Source organism: Somniosus microcephalus, chromosome 8, assembly GCF_052327205.1.
Source record: "Somniosus microcephalus isolate GS21.2 chromosome 8, FLI_Smic_1.0, whole genome shotgun sequence".
Lineage (NCBI taxonomy): Eukaryota > Metazoa > Chordata > Chondrichthyes > Squaliformes > Somniosidae > Somniosus > Somniosus microcephalus.
Window position 1 is genome coordinate 261,290,694 of NC_140994.1, and position 14,460 is coordinate 261,305,153.

The 14,460-nt window shown below is 50.7% G+C and overlaps 1 protein-coding gene across 1 annotated transcript in view; it reads left to right on the forward strand.

Annotated features, from left to right (window-relative positions):
- The window catches only part of LOC147114347 (uncharacterized), a 90,650-nt gene extending 76,251 nt beyond the window's left edge, over positions 1–14,399 (forward strand). The window contains exons 17-18 of the mRNA XM_085996001.1: positions 2,595–2,745; positions 12,071–14,399. Coding sequence (XP_085852127.1) covers positions 2,595–2,745; positions 12,071–12,192 — 273 coding nt within the window. The 3' untranslated portion in view covers positions 12,193–14,399. The remainder of the gene's footprint in view (positions 1–2,594; positions 2,746–12,070) is intronic.
- The last annotated feature ends 61 nt before the right edge of the window (positions 14,400–14,460 follow it).

Here is a 14,460-nt window from a genome sequence, read left to right on the forward strand (position 1 = left end):
GGAGAAAGGAATAGAAGTTTATGCTGATAATAAGAATATAAGAAATAGGAAGTAGGCCATTTGGCCCTTCGAGCCTTCTCCGCCATTCAATAAGATCATGGCTGATCTTCTACCTCATCTCCACTTTCCTGCACGATCCCCACTGCACATGTAAAAAGATTAGACAGACTTGCATTTCTACAGCGCCTCTCACGACCACCAGATGTCCCAAAGCGCTTTACAGCCAATGAAGTACTTTTTGAGGTGTAGTCCCTGTTGTAATGTAGGAAACGCGGCAGCCAATTTGCGCTCAGCAAGCTCCCACAAACAGCAATGTGATAATGACCAGATAATCTGTTTTTTAGTGATGTTGGTTGAGGGATAAATATTGGCTCCAGGAGACCGGGGAGAACTCCCCCTGCTCTTCTTCGAAATAGTACCGTGGGATCTTTTACGTCCACTCGAGAGAGCGGACGGGGCCTCGGTTTAACGTCTCAACCGAAAGACGGCACCTCTGACAGTGCAGCACTGCACTGGGAGAGTCAGCCTAGCTTTATGTGCTCAAGTCTCCGGAGTGGGACTTTGAACCCACAACTTTCTGACTCAGAGGCGAGAGTGCTGCCCACTGAGCCACAGCTGACAGCTGATAGGGTAAGATGAAGAGGGTTGAGAGGAGGCTCATGTGGAGCATAAATGCTGGCATAGACATTGGGCCAACTGGCCTGTTTCTGTGCTGTAAATTCTACCTAAATCTATGTAAAGTGTTGCAGGGAGCTGCTCAGGGACTGAGGCCCACCAGCTACCCTTGGTTGCTGAAGGAGGGGAAGGTGGAGTACAGTGGCGAGGAGTAAAATTGGGGTAGATCTTGACACGTTTTACACCTCATCCAGATTTTTATTTCCATTGAAGTCAGTGGGAGAGATGTGAAATGGGCTGCTGATTCGCTATCATCCGTTTTACAGCCAATCAAGATCTACCCCCTTGAGTGCTGATGTTGACAGGGAAGGATGCTTGCAGATTTTCTATAATGTGTAATTCTGCAAGCCCAGCCACCTGGTGGGCAACTTTGCTCGAGGAGAGTACAGAGGAGATTTACAAGGATGTTGCCGGGAGCAGAGAATCTTAGATATGAGGAAAGACTGGATAGGCTGGGTCTGTTTTCCTTGGGACAGAGGAGGCTGAGGGGAGACCTTATTGAGGTGCATAAAATTATGAGGGGCCTAGATAAAGTGGATAGAAAGGACCTATTTTCCTTAACAGAGGGGTCAAAAACCAGGGGGCAGAGATTTAAAGTAATTGGTGGAAGGTTTAGAGGGGATTTGAGGGGAAATTTCACCCAGAGGGTTGTGGGGGTCTGGAACTCACTGCCTGAAAGGGTGGTAGAGGCAGAAACCCTCATCACATTTAAAAAGTACTTGGATATGCACTTGGGATGCTCTAACCTGCAGGGCTACGGACCAAGAGCTGGGAAGTGGGACTAGGCTGGATAGCTCTTTGTTGGCCGGCGCGGACACGATGGGCCGAAATGGCCTCCTTCCGTGCTGTAACTTTCTATGATTCTATGAGATCGAAGAATCAGATGCGGAGGCGCTGGACTGAGTTAAAGGAGAGAGGAAATCTTCTGTTCCTGTGATGCGGAGTAATTCTCCTGTTATTTAATTCCTTCGTAGGACGTGGGTGACACTGGTGAGGCCGACATTTATTGCCCGTCCCTAATTGCCCCCTTTGAGAAGGTGGTGGTGAGCCGCCGCCTTGAACCGCTGCAGTCCGTGCGGTGAAGGTGCCCCCACAGTGCTGTTAGGGAGGGAGTTCCAGGATTTTGACCCAGCGACGATGAAGGAACGGCCGATCTGTGTCCAAGTTGGGGTTTGTGTGACTTGGAGGGGAACTTGGAACTGATGGTGTTCCCACCAAATTGTTGCTCTTGTCCTTATCGGTCGTCGAGGGCGCAGGGAAGGGAGGTGCTGTTGAAGTAACCGTGGCGAGTTGCTGCAGTGCATCCAGTAGGTACTGCAGCCACGGTGTGCCGGTGATGGAGGGGTGGATATTTAGCCTGGTGACAGGGGCACCAATCAAGTGGACTGCCCCGTCCTGGATGGCGTTGAGCTTCCTGAAGAGTATTCCATCACACTTCAGTCTTGTAGATGTTGCAGAGACTTTGAGGGGTCAGGAGGTGAGCCACTTGGTCAGAGTGCCCAGCCTCTGCCTCGCTCTTGTAGCTAGTGTGTTAATACGGCTCGGTCCAGTTAAAGGCCAGTTTTTTTGGTGGTGGTTGTGGGATGAATGTTGGCCGAGACACCGGGAGAAACTCCTTGTCCTTCTTCCAATGGTACAATAGATTCGTTCATGACCACCTGAACAGGCAGACTGGGCCTCGGTTTAACGTCTCATCCGAAAGGTATAGCTTACGACCGTGTCAACCATTAATGTGTAAAATTAGAAAGAGTTGCTGGTTGGTGTACTTATCAGTCGCCCTGCGGCCCTGCTGTTCCTGATTGAAATAACTTGTCCACAGAACAACACAGGCCCAGATATTTAGCAACACATTTTGAACTTGGAACAGCTTTCATTATTAAAGTAAAAAAGGAATATATTTTTTTGTTGCTGTCTCAAAGGTCCTTCATGAATTTCGTGAGGCATCTGAGCTGCAACTAAACGCACTGGAGAAACGTTATCGCAAGTTGCTGCAGGATGCAATTCAGGACGCTGTGTATCTCGCTGCCCAGAAACAGCAACTGGAATTAGGAAAGAAACACCTAAAGGAGGGTAAGTGACTGATGAGGGGGACTGGAGGGAGGGGGACTGGAGTGAAGAGGACTGGAGGGAGGGGGACTGGAGGGAGGGGGACTGGAGAGAGAGGGAGGGGGACTGGATTGAGGGGGACTGGAGAGAGGGGGACTGGAGGGAGAGGGAGGGGGACTGGATTGAGGGGGACTGGAGAGAGGGGGACTGGAGGGAGGGGGACTGGAGGGAGGAGGATTGGAGGGAGGGGGACTGGAGTGAGGAGGACTGGAGTAAGGAGGACTGGAGGGAGAGGGAGGGGGACTGGAGTGAGGAGGACTGGAGTGAGGGGGACTGGAGTGAGGGGGACTGGAGTGAGGGGGACTGGAGTGAGGGGGACTGGAGTGAGGGGGACTGGAGTGAGGAGGACTGGAGGGAGGGGGACTGGAGTGAGGAGGACTGAACTGCAGTGACGATGACTAATGACGAGAGCTAGAGTGACGAGGACTAGATTGACAAAGGCTAAAGTAATGTGGAGGAAAATAACAAAGTGTGTTGACTGATCATTATTTTGAGATTCTATTGGCACTGAAAATTGAGACAATTGTCTCCATTTCCTTTGCTCAAGTGGCCATTTTGAAGTCTCAACCTAAACAGTGAGGATCATTTGGCTATTCATGGTGGTGGTGGGGCGATGGGGAGGGAGGGAGGGACGGGAGGACCACAGATAATTCCGGTCCTGTTCTCGCCTGATGTCCCCACACAAGCATTTTCCAGCAATGAGTCTCCGGTTGGCAATCAGGATGAGGACTTCCAGCTGATGTCTCCACCTCCTTAATCCAGGGGCACGGAGACCAATTGTAATTCTCCTAAACCCACCCAAGTTGAGATCAGCAAACTAGGCAGAGCCCTCGTCTTAATTAGCTGAGCCACTGGACAAGGTCCCAAGGAACGGCTTGATTGTTCTAGAACTTCCGGGATGCCCGCCGAGACACTCCAACTTGAGTCATGACGTCCTGAGCACCTTTCAACTGTTGATTGAGCTCCTGTTTACACTTTGAGAGTTTCCAAGGTCAAATAAGTGTGCAACTATCCTCACCTGATAAGAACATGACACGCCAGCAATCTGACTCTCCAAACGTGCGCTCTTTCCAAGAGGCGTCAATGACCAGTGATCAGGAGTGACATTCCTGACGGATTGAATTCCCCTCCCTTGCCCAATTTTACAGGAGCTGATTGCAGCTCCCCTACCAACAGCCCTTGGTGTTAGGAACTAACTCAGCACAGACCAGGGACTGCAACCCGGACCTTGCTGGAATGTAAGGCTCAATGGATAAATGTAATGCTCGATGTAGATCATAGAATCGTAGAATCTTACAGCGCGGAACATAGGAAATAGGAGCAGGAGTCGGCCATATGGCCCCTCGAGCCCGCTCCACCATTCAATAAGATCAGGGCTGATCTTCAACCTCAACTTCACTTTCCTACCCTATCCCCAGAAGGAGGCTATTCGGCCCATCGTGCCTGTCTCCAGTCCTCTTCACTCCAGTTATTAATTACCCATCTAACGTCAGTGGTGGGAAAACCACTAGAGACCAGTGTCAAGGACAAAAAATAAATTCTCATTAGGTAAAGCATGGGTTAATAAGGGACAGCCAGCACGGATTTGTTAAAAGCAAATCGTGTCTGACTAACCTGACTGAGTTCTTTGTTGAAGTAACAGAGAGGCTTGATCAAGGTAGTGCAGTGGATGTTGTATATATGGACTTTCAAAAGGCATTTAATAGATATTCTATTCTATTCGAAGGTTAAGGGGAGATTTAATAGAGGCGTTCAAAATTGTGAAGGGGTTTGATAAGAATAAATAAAGGGAAATTCTTTCCAGCGACAGAAGGTTCGGTAACCAGAAGACACAGATTTTGGTAAAAAGAACTTGAGGTGAGATGAGGAGAATTTTTTTTCCGCAGCGAGTTGTGATCAGGAATGCGCTGCCTGAAAGGGCGGTGGAAGCAGATTCCATAGTTACATTGAAAAGGGAATTGGATAAATCTTGACGGGAAAAGGTTTGCAGGGCTATGGGGATAGAGCAAGGGAGTGGGATAGAAAATAAAGACTTGCATTTCTATAGCGCCTTTCACGACCACCGGACATCCCAAAGCGCTTTACAACCAATGAAGTACTTTTTGAAGTGTAGTCAGTGTTGTAATGTAGGAAATGCGGCAGACAATTTGCACACAGCAAGCTCCCACAAACAGCAATGTGATAATGACCAGATAATCTGTTTTAGTGATGTTGATTGAGGGATAAATATTGGCCCCAGGACACCGGGGAGAACTTCCCTGCTCTTCTTCAAAATAGTAACCATAGAATCTTTTATGCCCACCCGAGAGCAGAGACAGGGCCTCAGTTTAACGTTTCATTTGAAAGACGGCACCTTTACTGCACTGGAGTGTCAGCCGACATTTTTGTGCTCAAGTGTCTGGAGTGGGACTTGAACCTACAACCTTCTGGCTCAGCGGCGAGGGTGCTGCCCACTGAGCCATGGCTGGCACAGGCATGATGGGCCGAATGGCCTCCTCTGTGCTGTATCATTCCATAGAATCATAGAATGATACAGCACAGGAGGAGGCCATTCAGTCCATCGTGCCTGTGCCGGCTCTTTGAAAGAGCTGTCCGATTAGCCCCACTCCTCCCTGCTCTTTCCCCGTAGCCCTGTGAATTTTTCTCCTTCAAGTATTTATCCAATTCCCTTTTGAAAGTTACCATTGAATCTGCTTCCACCGCCCTTTCAGGCAGCGAGTTCCAGATCACAACAACTCGCTGCGTAAAAAAAAAAGTTTCCTCATCTCCCCTCTGGTTCTTTTGCCAGTTATCTTAAATCTGTGTCCTCTGGTCACCGACCCACCCGCCACTGGAAACAGTTTCTCCTTATTTACTCTATCGAAACCCCTCATGATTTTGAACACCTCCATCAAATCTCCCCTTAACCTTCTCTACTCTAAGGAGAACAAGCCCAGCTTCTCCAGTCTCTCCACATCACTGAAGTCCCTCAGCCCTGGTACATCTCCTCTGAGGCCTTGACATTTGTCCTAAAGTGTGTGATGCGCTATCAATCACTCAAAAGACTGAGGTTAAGCGAGTAACTAACAGGCTTTTATTAACAAGAGAATGAAGGTGTGCCTCGAGTGGTCGACCAGTCCAGAATACAGAGGGACTGTGGAGCAGTCACCTTTATACCTGGACTCGTGGGAGGAGTCAGCCGAGGCATGTACAAACAGTGGTTTACCACATTCACCCCTTGTTTAAAAATGAGTCCGGCGGGGTGAAGCGTATTAAAAGTTTGTGTATTGGAGTCTCTCCGGAGGTCTTGTCTGCCGCTGTGATCGACGTGGCGACGGCAGGGGTAGTGAAGCTTCCGGCGTCGAGTCCCGCGTAGGCTGGGGCACTGGTGTGTAGTCCTCGTGGGTGTCGAGCGGGTCGCGGGGCCCAGGCGTGCCGTCTGCTGGGGTTGGATATTGGATCGTGGGGGGGGGGGGGTGGTAGTGGGTAGTGGGTTACTGGGGCCCCCGAGGGTGCGAGGTCTCGTATGGAGACTGTGTCCTCCCGCCCGTCCGGGTACGCAATGTAAGCATACTGGGGGTTGGCGTGGAGGAGGTCGACCCTCTCAACCAGGGGGTCCATTTTATGGGTCCTCACGTGTCTTCTCAGTAGGACCGGCCCTGGGGACGTCAGCCATGGCGGTAGCGATGTCCCCGATGTGGACTTCCTTGGGAAGACAAACATTTTCTCATGAGGGGTGGCGTTAGTGGCAGTGCAGAATAGTGACCGAATAGAGTGGAGTGCATCGGGGAGCACATCCTGCCAGCGGGAGGTCGGAAGGCCCCTAGACTTTAAGGCTAGCAGGGCGACCTTCCAAACTGTCGCATTCTCTCTTTCCACCTGTCCGTTCCCCCGGGGGTTGTAACTGGTGGTCCTGCTTGTGGCAATACCCCTAGCGAGCAGGTACTGGCGGAGTTCGTCGCTTATAAACGATGAGCCCCGGTCGCTATGGATATAGCTGGGGAAACCGAACAGGGTGAAGAGGTCGTTCAGACATTTAATGACTGTGGCACTGGTCATGTCCGGGCAGGGGATGGCGAACGGGAAACGGGAGTACTCATCAATAATGTTGAGGAAGTACACATTGCGGTCGGAGGAGGGGAGAGGCCCTTTAAAATCAACGCTCAGGTGCTCGAAGGGGCGAGTGGCTTTTATCAGGTGAGCCCTGTCTGGTCTATAAAAGTGCGGTTTGCACTCAGCGCAGACTTGGCAGTTCCTGGTCATGGTCCTGACCTCCTCAATGGAGTAAGGCAGGTTGCAGGCCTTGATGAAGTGGAAGAACCTGGTGACCCCCGGGTGGCAGAGGTCATTGTGGAGGGCCCGCAGTCTATCGATCTGCGCGCTGGCGCAGGTGCCACGTGATAGAGCATCCGGGGGTTCATTGAGCTTCCCGGGCCGGTACAAGATCTCGTAATTGTAGGTGGAAAGTTCGATTCTCCACCTCAAGATTTTGTCGTTTTTGATTTTGCCCCTCTGCTGGTTGTTAAACATAAAAGCAACTGAACGCTGGTCAGTGAGCAGGGTAAATCGTTTTCCGGCCAGGTAGTGCCTCCAATGACGCACAGCCTCCACAATAGCCTGGGCCTCCTTCTCAACAGCGGAGTGTCTGGTCTCCGGGCCCTGGAGGGTTCGTGAAAAGAAGGCCACGGGTCTCCCCGCCTGATTAAGGGTAGCGGCTAGGGCAAAGTCGGACGCGTCGCTTTCCACTTGGAAGGGGATGGATTCGTCCACTGCGTGCATGGTGGCTTTGGCAATGTCTTCCTTGATACGGTGGAAGGCTAAGCGGGCCTCTGCCGTCAAGGGAAAAGAGGTGGACTTGATCAGCGGACGGGCCTTGTCCGCATAGTAGGGGACCCACTGGGCGTAATAGGAGAAAAACCCTAGGCACCTCTTCAGGGCCTTGAGGCAGTGGGGCAGTGGGAGTTCCATAAGGGGACGCATCCGGTCGGGGTTGGGACCGATGACTCCGTGTTCCACAACACAGCCAAGGATGGCGAGGCGGGTTGTGCGGAATATGCACTTCTCCTTGTTATACGTCAGGTTCAGGAGTTGGGCGGTGCAGAGGAATTTTTCGAGGTTTGCGTCATGGTCCTGCAAGTCATGGCCGCAGATGGTCACATTGTCCAGATATGGGAAAGTGGCCTGCAACGCATTCTGATCGACCATCCGGTCCATCTCCCTTTGGAAGATGGAGACCCCGTTGGTGACGCCAAAGGGAACCCTAAGGAAGTGATAGAGGTGGCCGTTTGCCTCAAAGGCAGTATACTGGCGGTCTTCAGGGCGGATAGGGAGCTGGTGGTACGCTGATTTCAGGTCAATGGTCGAGAAGACGCGGTACTGCGCGATCTGGTTGACCATATCAGCTATGCGGGGGAGTGGGTAAGTGTCCAGCAGGGTGTAGCGATTTATTGTCTGGCTGTAGTCGATGACCAGGCGCTGCTTCTCGCCGGTCTTAACGACCACAACCTGGGCTCGCCAGGGGCTGGTGCTGCCCTCAATAATCCCCTCCTTCAGGAGCCACTCCACTTCGGTTTTAATGAAAACCCTGTCCCCGGCACTGTATCGCCTGCTCTTTGTGGCGATGGGCTTACAGTCGGGGGTGAGGTTAGCAAACAGTTGGGGGGGGGTGACTCTGAGCGTGGAGAGGTTGCACCTGGTGCGCGGCGGGCAATTTGGAAGCTGCTGGCTGCGGACTGAGTGGGGGGGAGGGGTCCACCGTACGCCATCGTAACACTTTTAAGGTGGCACTGAAAATCTAACCCCAGTAGAACGGCAGCGCAGAGGTGGGGCAGGACCAGAAGTTTAAAATTATCATACACAGTCCCGTCTACTAAGAGTGTCACCACGCAGTAGCCGCCAATGTCCGCCGACTGGGACTCGGAGGCCATAGAAATCCGCTGGTGCGCAGGCAGGACTGGGAGAGAGCAACGCCGCACCGTGTCGGGGTGGATGAAGCTCTCCGTGCTCCCAGAGTCAAAAAGGCAGATTGTTTTGTGACCATTTACCTTAATGTCCATTGTGGACCAGGCCAGTTGGTGCGGTCTCACTTGGTCCAGCGTAACGGAGGCCAGCGTAGGGGTCGGTGTGTCGTTGCGGGTATCAGATGAGGCGGTGTTGGGGGCCTGCTGCGTCCCGGCTGGCGTCCAAGATGGCGGCGTCCATGATCCCCATGTGGCTGGAGGCGTCCAAAATGGCTGCTGTTCCGGTGGTTCGCACATGGCTGGGGAGGCCCAAGATGGCGGCCCGCACGGCCCACACGCGGCGCTGCTGGGGCTCGGGGTGGCTTTGGCCCTGCAGACGCTGGCGTAGTGTCCCTTCTTCCCGCAGCCCGAGCAGATCGCATTTTTCGCCGGGCAGCGCGCTCTGGGGTGTTTCCTGGCCACAGAAGTAGCATTTCTGGCCTTGGGACACTGCTGCAGTAGTTGGGCCGTTGCTGGGATGTGGCTGGGGTGGCACGGCGCTATGAGACGGTCCTACCGTGTCCCAGGCTGTCGTTCCCCGCGGCGTCCACGGTGCAGAGGAGTAGGCATCCATGCCCCGGTAGGCTGCGTCCAATGATAGTGCGAGTTCAGAGGCCTTGTTGAGGTCGAGGTCACTCTGCTCCAACAGTCGTTGTCGGGTGTAATTGGACCTGTGGCCCGCTACAAAAGCGTCCCGGATAAGTTCCTCTGTGTACACGGCGGCCTTTACATCCTTACAACCACAGGCCTGGCCAAGCACAGACAGTGCCTGAAGGTATTCCTCGGTCGACTCCCCAGGAGGTGCCTGGCGTACACCTCGTTCACTGGGCGCGTGTACTGGTCCTTGAGGAGCTTGATAGCAGCCGTGTACGAGGTCGCGTCCTGGATGACCGAGTACGCTCGGTGGTTCACTTTGGAGGTCAGGACATCCAGTTTGTCCTCATCCGATTTGACCGTTGCAGCGGAGGCGATCAGGAATTTTTCAAAGCACCTAAGCCAGTGAGCAAACTTGGTGGATGCGTCCGCCTCCCGATGGTCTAAGTGTAGGCATGCTGGTGTGAGGATCTTCTCCATTATAAAAAATCTTGTTAATAAAATTGATGCGCTATCAATCACTCAAAAGACTGAGGTTAAGCGAGTAACCAACAGGCTTTTATTAACAAGAGAATGAAGGTGTGCCTCGAGTGGTCGACCAGTCCAGAATACAGAGGGACTGTGGAACAGTCACCTTTATACCTGGAGTCGTGGGAGGAGTCAGCCGAGGCATGTACAGACATGTACACAGTGGAATACAAACAGTGGTTTACCACAGTGTGGTGCCCAGAATTAAACACAACACTCGAGCTGAGGGCTAACCAGTGTTTTATAAAGGTTCAGCATAACTTCCTTGCTTTTGTACTCCACGCCTTTATGAATAAAGCCAAGGATCCCTTATGCTTTTTTAAACAGCCTTCTCAACTTGTCCTGCCACCTTCAAAGGTTTGTGTACGTGAACCCCCAGATCTCTGTTGCTGAACCCCCACTAAAATTGTATCATTTAGCTTATATTGTCTCTCATTTTTCCCACCAAAATATATCACTATGATCTAATTTACCCATTAAGACACTGGGAATCTCTTAAACAGGCTCCTTAAAACACACACTATATTCCAGATCTTGGATGTAGGAAAGGAAAATTTGGGTTCAGGGTTTGTATATTTCAGGTGTCAGCCCTGTCTCAGTGGGCAGCATTCTCACATCTGAATCAGAAGGTTGTGGGTTCAAGTCCCACTCCTGGCACTTGCACGCATATTCTAGGCTGACACTTCATAGAGTCATAATGGCACAGAAGGAGGCCGTTCGGCCCATCGAGTCCGTGCCGGCTCTCTGTAGAGCAATCCAGTCAGTCCCATTCCCCCGCTCTATCCCCGTAGCCCTGCAAGTTTATTTCCCTCAAGTGCCTATCCAGTCTCCCCTTGGAAACATTGAGTGTCTCCGCTTCCACCACTTCCGTCGGCAGCGAGTTCCAGGTCCTCACCACTCGCTGCGTAAAAATGTTTTTCCTCACATCCACCCCCCCCCGCCCCCCCGTAACTCTTGCCCAACACTTAAATCTGTGCCCCTGGTCCTTGTACCATCAACTAGTGGGAACAGCCTTTCCCTGTCTAGCCTACCCAAACCCATCATAATCTTGTACACCTCTATCAAATCACCCCTCAACCTCCTTTGCTCTAATGAAAACAAATCCAGCTTCTCCAACCTGTCCTTGTAGCTAAGATCCCCCATCCCCAGAATCATTCTGGTAAATCTCCTCTGCACCCTCTCAAGGGCCTTCACATCCTTCCTAAAGTGTGGTGACCAGAACTGGACACAATACTCCAGTTGTGGCCTAACCAGCGCTTTATAAAGGTTCAGCATAACTTCTCTTTTGTACTCAATACCTCTATTTATGAAGCCCAAGATCCCATATGCTTTGTTAACCACTCTCTCAATATGTCCTGCCACCTTCAGGGACCTTATGCACATTAACTCCCAGGTCCCTCTGTCCCTGCACACTCTTTAAAACTGTGCCATTAAGTGTATATTGCCTCTCTCTGTTCCTTCTGCCAAAATGCATCACCTCACACTTCTCTGTATTAAATTCCATCTGCCACTTGTCTGCCCATTCTGCTAGCCTTTCTATGCCCTGTTGCAGTCGATTGGTATCATCCCCACTGTTTGCCACACCCCTAAGTTTGGTGTCATCGGCAAATTTAGAAATTCTACTTTGTATTCCAATATCCAGCTCACTTCAGTGCAGTACTGTGGCAGTGCTGCACTGTCGGAGGTGCCGTCTTTCGGATAATGCCCCGTTTTCCCGCTCAGGTGAACGTAAAAGATTCCCAAGGCAGAGTTCTCCCCGGTGTCCTGGGGGCCAATATTTATCCCTCAACCAACAGCACTAAAAACAGATTACCTGGTCATTATCACATTGCAGTTTGTGGGAGCTTGCTGTGCGTAAATTGGCTGCTGCATTTCCATTACAACAGTGACCACACCTCAAAAAGTATTTCATTGGCTGTAAAGCGCTTTGTGACATTCAGAGGTTGTGAAAGGTGCTGTAGAAATGCAAGATCATTGTTTCCAACATTTCAGATTGCATAAACAAGGGAGTGTTTTTTGGTGTCAACAGCCCCCCACAGCTACAGGCAGGAGTTGGGGTGTGAGAGAGGCGATGTGCAAATGCCACAGTGCAACAGGGCTTTAATCTCTCCGGACGAGTTCCCAACGAGTTCGAAGTACGCAAAGTCCTGTTTACAAGGCAGTGACCCTGTTTTTGTTTTCAATTGCAGTAATTGCGGAGCTGCGAGACCAGCTCTCTGTAACAAAACCGCGAGAAGAGACTCCTCACCAACGGGAAGGGGAGACAGAGAGAGAGTCACGTCAAGCCGGATTTCCTCAGCAGGGAACATAGCAACATAGAAACAGGAGGAGGCCATTCAGCCCCTCGAGCCTGTTCCGCCATTCGATGAGATCATGGCTGATCTGCGACCTAACTCCATTTACCCGCCTTTGGCCCATATCCCTTAATACCTTTGGTTAACAAAAATCTATCAATCTCTGATTTAAAATTAACAATTGACCCAGCATCAATTGCCGTTTGCGGAAGAGAGTTCCAAACTTCTACCGCCCGTTGTGTGTAGAAGTGTTTCCTAACTTCACTCCTGAAAGGTCTGGCTCTAATTTTTAGACTCTGTCCCCTCGTCCTAGACTCCCCAACCAGCGGAAATAGTTTCTCTCTCTCTACCCTATCTGTTCCCCTTAATATCCTGAAAACTTCGCTCAGATCACCCCTTAACCGTCTAAATTCCAGGGAATACAACCCTAGTTTGCGTAATCTCTCCTCGTAGCTTAACCCTTGCAGGTCGATTGATGGACAGTGCACGATGATCGCGGTCTTCAAGATTATGAAGGGTTATAAAAAGTTAAATCATTTACAGTTTGATTCCAGAGACCGGAGAGACGGTAATGAAAAGATACAAATTGAAGATAAGAATTAAGGGGCAAGTATTGCGTACATTCGCCATTCTCCGTGTATAATCAGAGAAAGTTACAGCACAGGAGGAGGCCTTTCGGCCCGTCGGGCCTGTGCCGGCTCTTTGAAAGAGCAGTCGTACTTAGTCCGCTTTTTGTCCGTAACCCTGTGAGTTCCTCATCCTCAAGTACCTGTCCGACTCCCTTTTAAAATTATTAATGGAATCAGCTTCCACCAGCTTTTCAGGTCGAGCGTTCCAGACCCCGACAACTCTCCGAATGAAAACATTTCTCCTCATCTCCGAGATCTTTTGACAATGATTTTAAAACTATGACCTCTGGTTATTGACTCCCTCGCCAGAGGAGTTAAATCTTTTCACTCCCCTAAGTTTCAGACTATACCCTCTTGTTGCGAGTATGTTAAACAAATTGATGTTTATCTCGTCTATGGTGCCCTTTAGGACCTGGAGTACTTTTTTTCCAAATTCAGGTGGGCGCCGCTGGCAAGGTCGGCATTTATTGCCCCTCCCTAGTGTAGGGTGACCATATTTTCTAAACCGAATCCAGGGACGCACAGGGTGGGAGTGCAGCAAAGTAGCCAGGACGGAAAATGTAGGCTGCGCAGTGTAGCGAGGCAAAACTTGTTACTTCGAATGCAAACTGAATCTTCAAAAAGTAGCGCCTGAATAACGCGGCCGCTGTTCACAGCATCCGCCGGCAGCAATCACCGGCTCCTCTCCCTCCTCACGGCCCGACACTCACCCACACCATCAGAGGTCACAGAACGCGCTCTGAAACGGCTCCTTGGACACCCACACGCCGTGGGTCCAGCCGCCCCTCATTAGTCCAATTACCAGCGGCCACCCCCTCCCCCCAGTTACTCGGATATTTTGGCACCAGGGGCCGATTTCTCTTCAACCGAATTTCACGTCACCCTACCCTAGTGTCCTGAGAATGTCGCGGTGGGCCCCTTGTAACAGTCTGACACAACAGGAAACTTGCTGGGCCACTTCAGGGGGCGGTTTAGAGTCAACCACGTTGCTATGGGGACAGCGGCACACGTGTTCACTGAAGAAGGGAAGATGAAAATTTTAAATTAACCTTTCAAAAGTTAGGTGTTTCGATTCTTGTAAAAACCCACCACTGATGGTTCAATCTGCTGGTTTGCTGATTGTACTCGAGGTCTTGATTTATGCTCTCTCTGTATCCGAAAACTATTATTTACATACATTTTGTTCAGATCATTGGCCCAGATTGTACATTCTTTAAGCACAAATGGTACAGCAACTTCAGGCGAGGGGCAGGCGCGCGGTTAAACGCGAATATCCAAAGTTGCTGTCCGAGTTGCACCGCTCCGCTGTTAGCTTCGCAGAAACCGCATCGCGCTGTCTGCCCCACCGTTGCGATGCATTGAATGGCGTGAAGTTGCTGTATTTGCGCGGTAGACACGAACTAAACTCGCCACAGACAGATAACTCTTGTCTATTCCAGTCTAAGTACCTTTTTAACGGCGTGACAACTGTTAATGACTGCCAGACTTCTCTGGCGCTGAAAATTACAAGCGAGGAGTCTCATTCCTCCAGGTTTTAATTGTTGTTAGAGATTTTTAAAATGTCAAAATTAAAATTACATTTTTTGAAAAAACTATTCCTTTGTGTCTTTTGTCTCTCTGAATACAATAAACTTAATTTAACCACCCAAAGCCCAG